Source organism: Cyprinodon variegatus, unplaced genomic scaffold (assembly GCF_000732505.1).
Source record: "Cyprinodon variegatus isolate N-32 unplaced genomic scaffold, C_variegatus-1.0 Scaffold1948, whole genome shotgun sequence".
In the NCBI taxonomy this organism is placed as follows: domain Eukaryota; kingdom Metazoa; phylum Chordata; class Actinopteri; order Cyprinodontiformes; family Cyprinodontidae; genus Cyprinodon; species Cyprinodon variegatus.
This window is the reverse complement of record NW_015152401.1, coordinates 8,228-15,506: the sequence shown is the minus strand read 5'-3', so window position 1 is coordinate 15,506 and position 7,279 is coordinate 8,228. Positions and strand designations below refer to the sequence as shown.

Below are 7,279 nucleotides of genomic sequence, written 5' to 3'. Positions count from 1 at the left end.
CAAAAAAGTACTCCAGAGTGTTGTTCAGCATGGGGGTGAGTAGAAAATGAAGGCTAATCATGTTTTGGGTGTACTATTCCTTTAACTATTTCTAGCCAGTATTGTTCAGCTCCCCACACCGGCTTAGTCTGGTTTATTCACCATTTCATGTCCCTGAAGACAGTTTAAGGACACAGAGGCCTTTATGTTCCTGCTGATCCTGACGCTCTTTGACCCTGTCCTATATGGTTCTCACTGAGGGATGGTCTTGCGTCATTCATTCAGGCTTGGCTTGCCAGTTCCTGCAAAGAACCTGCCAATGGAGAGACAACCAGGGGAATTTAACATACCTTTATGATCATCCAAACACTAAAACCCTCCACCACATTAAGCTGTATCTTTATACAAAAAAAAGATTGGTTTTTTGTCTAAACGAAGTATTTGCATCAAGTAGGATAAACAAAAGCGTTGGTGCAAAATGTCCAGGTTTTTGCTTTGAGTGGCCAATTATTTAATTTCTTTGAGGACCCTATATGATGGAATATGCTTTTGGTTTTTGTTTCTCTTACTCTATCTCTCACTCTCCTTTAAGGCTCAATAAGTTCTTCAGCATCAGACCACTGGCTAATCAGGCTAACAGGAGACAGCAAGAGAGGCAGTCTGGTGTCTCCTTCTTCCACCAACATCTCATCTTCAGTGCAAGACTCACCACAGTCTCCAGTTGTCAGAGAAAATGGTTTTGAGGAGGAAAGGGGTTAGTGGGAACCTTCATATACGGTCTTTTTTAAAAAGATCTTTCTTTTGAACATGACTAGTAAAGCTTTTTTTTCCATCTTCAGGTGGCTTTGAAAATCGTCCATTTGTCCGAGGACTTCAAGGGCGCAGCGTGAGCATGAGGGTTCCTACCAAACCGAAGGAGAGTCTGAGCAAAAAGCTTCCTATGCGTTGGTCCCTAGGTTCAAAAGATAGACGAAAACCTGACCAGGATTCCCCCAAAATCCAGGAACCTGACCCTGCTGAGCTAGTGCAGTACTTGGAGTCTGGCCGGCGACCCCGTTGTACCAAGGACTCAATAGTAACTGTGATGAATGAATCGCGTAGCAGCAAGAAAGCACCTGCAGGTAGAGCACCCAGTGTTCGATCTTCAAATGGTGGGAGTATGAGTTGTGTTGGTAAGATGGAACAAGAGCCGCAATATTCTCAGGTCCCAGAGGGTCAAAAAAGGCAATCAGAAAGGACATCAGAGAAGACGTCTGGTAAGACAGCCAGTCTGAGACGAAAAAATGAAAGTGTGGCGAAAGAAGAGACGTCTGGGAATATGAGTTCTAACTCTGGTAGCAACACCCTTTCCAGGAGGAAGGATGCAAGGAGGCACAGCTCTTCCAAGTCTTCTCAAGAAAAAGAGGCGAAATTTAGTTCCAGCACCGGAGTACCGCCTAGTTACAGTACATCAAGCCTTCAAGATGGAACTCTGAAGAGACAAAAGGGGGACAAAGCTAAAAGGGATCACCAAGACACTGAGGCAGACAAGTCAAAGACGACAAAAGATGAAGTGCCCAAGAGTCACGACGGTCTCCTCTCTTTTCTGAAAGGCAACTTCCTAAAGAAGGATAAGGACTCTAAGAAATCCAAGGATGGGGAGTCAGGAAAAGGAAGCAGAGAAGAGGAAGGAAGAAGGACCTTACCTAGAGCGTCATTACCAAATGGAGCGGCTGGAGGAAGAATCGCAGTTGAGGGAAGTAAATCAAACGGTTCAGGCCGGCGGGTTGAAGAACTGGCAAACGGGAAGATAGGACGGTCCTCGGCTGACATTAGACGCTCGCAGAGCTCCTCTAACATACCCACCAAAGCAGAGCAGAGCATCCGCAGGACAGCATCCTTACATCGTAATGGGATGCCCACAAACCCAGCATCATCACGGAGCGTTCCCGCAGACAAACCGTCTTTCAGCACCCTGCAAAGGACGCGCTACAGCACAACCTCTCTGGGGCGCAAGAAGACGGTCCCCGAGTCGAGCTTCTGATGCAGAGTTTTAATTTTTTTTACTTACTTGGATAGAAGAACTCGCCACCATTTAGATCAAAGCAATAGAGCCTCTTTTACCTTAAAGTTATTTAGTGGATTGCACAATACAGAAGGGCAGTACAGTTAATGAAGGGAGATTACAAACTGCAACTTGAAAATATGTGGCCTGTCTATTTAGACACATTGGATTAAATACTTTTTGTATAAATATAGATATATTCATCTATATATCTGTGTTGTTTTTTAGGATTTAAAAGAAGTGCCTAACAGAATATTTTTTGTTTATCAAGTTGAACTAGCAGGTACAGACTTTTATCTCCTTTTAATGCAGTATGAGTGTTTGAACGCGTCGCTTCATTATTAACTGATGGTTTAAAATAGGACACGCTGATTGTGTTCATTTGCAAGAATGTATTTTCTGGGATTAATTAACACAGGTGCTTTGGGGCTTTGTTTCCTGATTATTAACTATTGTATGATTGAAGTTTGTTTAAGGTTAATCTGAATGCCAGACCTTTTTTTTTTATTTTTTTTTATCATGCATTAATTCCTCTCAAATGTTTAACAATGCAGTGATTATTCAGTACTGTGAAGAAAAATATTCGTACAAGATGGATTAATTTTATACACTGTAGAGGTTATTTTTCAGGACTTCTACTGCTGCTGTTTCTCTGTTTGTTTTTCCACTATTAATAGTGTTTTGCTGGAATTGTATTAACTGTTGATGCATATATTTATCAATGGGAGTATGGTGGGGAAACAGATGGCAGAGGGAATTTTTTTTTTTTTTTTTTTTGCAAAGATGAAGTTGGTTTGTTTTTATTGTTGCTGCTGTTCTTTCAGAGGTAGAAAATCTGCCTCTTTGAGCCTTAAATCATTGAATGTTCCCTTAAATGACTGTTAGGCAGATGACTCTATGTGAAGCACCGCATCTGCAGCTGCATCTTAACAGCTCCCTGAGAAAAACTGACACCAACTTCGAAGGTATTTGAGTTTATTTAATGTCATTACATTATTTTAGCATTATCTTAATGTTAATTCTTTATATACTTCAAGTAATACAAACTAAGTGGCTATGAATAATGTGGCAGCAATAACAACAAAGAAAAACACCCAAACAAAAGTAAAAATTTTATATTATACACATGATTTTTTATTGTGCAGTGTCAGGTATTGCACGGCTATTTACCACAGTTAAATGTAATCAAATTGGTGCTGCTGCCAACTAACACAAGTTATTGTGATGCAGAAAAAGGTTTTCTTGTGTTTTTCCCTTTGGAAAGTTTAAAACATTTTACCTAAGTGAAATGATTTAATACTTTTTCTTTATTCGGTTTACAAAAAGGATTTTCTTCCATGTCCTGCATTTACACAGTGATTGCAATCGAAAATACTGTAATACTTATCAAAACCAAAAGGTAACGATACATTTAATAACATTAGAATTGAAACGAGAAGATTATCGGAGTATGTGAAACAATTCAAGGTTAAATACTAGTGTTGCACTGATACCGATACCAGTATCGTGCAGGTGGTATCGGTATCGGCGAGTACCAACAAATAGGGCACCGATACCATTTAGAGCAGTGTTGCCAACTCAGCGACTTTGTCGCTATATTTAGCGACTTTTCAGACCCCTCCAGCGACTATTTTTCAAAAAAGCGACTAGCGACAAATCTGGCGACTTTTGAAGCTCTTACTGGCGGCTTTTGGAGACTCTTACGTGAAAGCATGTATCATTCCTACTCCAGAGATGGGAAGTAACGAAGTACAAATACTTCGTTACTGTACTCAAGTAGATTTTTTCTGATATTTTTACTTTACTTTACTACTTATCTTTATGGCGACTTTTTACTTCTACTCCTTACATTTTTACACAAATATCTGTACTTTCTACTCCTTACATTTTAAAAAAATTGTCTCGTTACTTTAGTTTTGAATCATTTCAATGGAGTTACCGTTATTATTTTTCACGTCATCAATACCAAATTCAATCTAATTGGATGGGAATCTACGTTGCATTTGACGCACCACTACAAGATGAATCGACAGATTCGGCGGTATTCATTGGCGGCAAATCATTGCAGCTTGGTGGCGGTGGCGTTAGCATCGTAGCATGGACGATGCAATGATTGAAAATGAACACAACGGAGATCTAGTCCTATTGGCAGACATCCATTTAAAATGTAGGCAACGGCATGAAAAAAGTGGTTTCTACTTTTACTTTTATACTTTAAGTAAATTTACAAGCCTGTACTTTGTTACTTTTACTTGAGTAAAGAAGTTTAATCAGTACTTCCACTTTTACCAGAGTATTTTTTAACACACGTATCTGTACTTTTACTCAAGTACGGAAAGTGAGTACTTTTGCCATCTCTGTCCTACTCTGCCGTGGGGCGCCTCCCCCATCCCCCCTCTCAGCGCTGCAGTCAGAGCCGCAGGATGTTTACCCTCAGCATCCAGACTGCAAATGAAGCGCGCATGCACCGGGACTGACGGCGCAAATTGATCACGCGGTGCCGCTGCGCCCCGACTTACATTCAAGGCGGGAGCGAGCGGGATGTAAATGTAAAATGTTATTTAGACTAAAATAAATAACTGAATTTGAAATATTTTATCTTAAAGCTACAGTGTGTAACTTTTAGCGACATCTAGCGGTCAGACTGCAGACTGCAGCAACATGAACATCTCCCCCCCACCGCTTCTCCCCCCCCCAACAGTACGGCGAGCGTTACGGGACAAAATGTCTTCCACGACGTCCGCATCACCTACCTTCTCAAGTGATGAGGTTTGTTTACATAGATAATTTTACAGATAGTATTTCATTAGTCTGTGTAGGGTATAGATTTCATGTAGACTTAAGATAATAAATATACCCGTTATTTTTTCTACGTCGTTGTGACGTTTTCGCAATCTCGCAATCGCTAGTTTGTTGGCTCTGCGCTGCCGTAGCGCAAAATGTCTGCCTCCATGGCTGCGAGACCCGCTCCTATGTAATTATAAATAACGAATTCTAAGGCAACGCAAATATTAAGGTTAAGAGGCTGAGCTCGTAGATGATGATAAATAACATAGTTATGTATAATATATTACATTTCTGACTGTATATCCCTGTAATTATTACACTCTGTAGCTTTAAATAAATAACAGCATTTGATTCAGACAGCCACAGTCCGTCACTTAATCACCTTGTTTAGTAAAGTGAGTAAAAACACTATTTTATAGTGTTTTTACTCACTTTTTGTCTTTCTGTAACGACATTATTTCTCCCACAGCATCAATAACATGCACATCACTTCCTGGCAGATTATGCAAAGTAGGCGATGATGTCATTTAGCGACTTTTAGCGCAGCCAATAGCTACTCTCCGTACTGAGGAGTTGGCAACACTGATTTTGAGAGCCTAAAGTTTCTTCAACTATTGTCACCCATTCCAGGTAGGCAATAAAAAGTTCTACTGGATTCACTTTGTTTTAGTCTTTTTCCTGCTTCACAAAGTTATGCAGCACCTTGATAAACCATGATGGTGATTATTTTACATCCCAGTAGTCTGCAGTTCTTCATATATACACACACACATCAATTTCAAACGGATGGTATCGGCCGATACGGCACAGCCAGGTATCGGGTCCAAAAAATGGCATCGGCGTAACACAACTAAATACGCTGCAGGAGTAGTTGTGGCCTTTTTTGATTTCTCAACTTTTTTTCCCTAATTCTTTATCTTCAAATCACATTCAAAATGAAATGGACAAAGAGTTAAGACTGTGGGATTCATTTTTTTTCAGAAAGCAATGGTGACCGTGCTTAAAGTGGGTGTTTTATAAAATGACTCGGCAAAAATGGCCTCCGTTGGAGTTTTCACTGCTGAACAGAAAAGTCTCATTTTGAACTATTTGAAAAATATTCTGTAGGCTAAGACAAAATCTTTTTTATTCTTTTTTTTTTTTTTTTTTTAGATATTGAGCTCAGCTAAATCTGGCAAAACAGATGCCACAAATTAAAAGAAAAAAGATCAAACCGACAATCAAAAATGGCGGCGGTAGCAGAAATACCGACGCTAATGAAATCCTTCGCTTTATTGGACACTTGTTTTTTTTTTTTTTTTTTTTTTTTATGTGGCCTATTTGATTGGAATATTTTTTCCTTTTTTTTAAAGTTAAAAATTCTATTTTGAAAGTATTCAGATTATTAAATTATTAAATTTCTTAAATGATCAAACTTTGAACTGTGACCAAAAATGAACAGAAGAAACTTTAACATTTTAGAAATGAGCATTAAGTAAATAAAAAATTTACTTTGAGAAGCTTTTATTTAATAATTTACACGCATTAAGTTGTTTCAGGTAAGAATTTTATTACCTTTTATCACGATGTACCTTAAAGTCTCTGACATAATGCACATTTTAAGGAGATGGTTTTATTTTGATGTTGAAAAGTTTGTAAAAACTGTTTTCTTCTGCCTTCATAACTGTAAATAAGAACTTTGGTGCAATAGAAATATCTTTGTCTAGATAAATCAGTATGTTATAATTCCCAAACTGCAATGATTGTTGAAACGTTGACAGATGAAATACTTTTTTAATCCTGAAAAGATTATATTTGTTGTTTATCAGTTCTCTTCTGATCAGAAATGCTGTTAGAATCTCATATCTCATGTCTTGTTGTCATTAATCAAAGATTCGGGCGGTCAGGCAGTGGTACTTTATGCATATTTTTTTAAAAGATTATTGTGAAAACAAATTATTTTTGTAAAATTTTTTACATCTTTGATAAATAAGTGAAAAGATTTAGCAAAAACTGCTGCAACAACATAAAAACACTAAACTGTCACTGAATTTCTGAGTCTTTTCTTTCTTGAATGTTAAGAGGCATGGAGCTGGCTTTTATTTTGGATGCATTTGTTTGCGAGTGATGAAAAGGATCCTTACTGACTGACATTTTAGATGAAAGACAGAAAAGGTCAAAAATCATCTCTTGACTTTGTAAAAACAAGCTGAGATGCGTATTTATCAGCAGAGCGGGTCTCTGCCTTTGTCTGCTCTAATCACAGCATTCAGTGAGAAAACCAAGCTGTTATCGTGTCCGGCTTATAGTTTCATTCTAACCTCCTTCATTACATCCACTGGTTTCTCTCTCAGCTTATTTTCCTGATCCTATTAATGTGGAAAAATTCTATGATTTCCTTTGTGGTAAACAGCCTGTACTTATATTCTATTCAGTTTATTTCTATAGCTCCAATTCACATCATGTCATCTCAGGTCACTTTCCAGTTCA

The 7,279-nt window shown here is 38.4% G+C and overlaps 1 protein-coding gene across 1 annotated transcript in view; it reads left to right on the top strand.

The window, feature by feature from the left end:
* The window catches only part of LOC107104912 (ubiquitin carboxyl-terminal hydrolase 43-like), a 46,511-nt gene extending 43,062 nt beyond the window's left edge, over positions 1–3,449 (top strand). Inside the window, exons 5-6 of the mRNA XM_015405028.1 lie at positions 572–733; positions 819–3,449. Of these exons, the coding sequence (XP_015260514.1) occupies positions 572–733; positions 819–2,002 (1,346 nt within the window). The 3' untranslated portion in view covers positions 2,003–3,449. The remainder of the gene's footprint in view (positions 1–571; positions 734–818) is intronic.
* Positions 3,450–7,279: the final 3,830 nt, after the last annotated feature.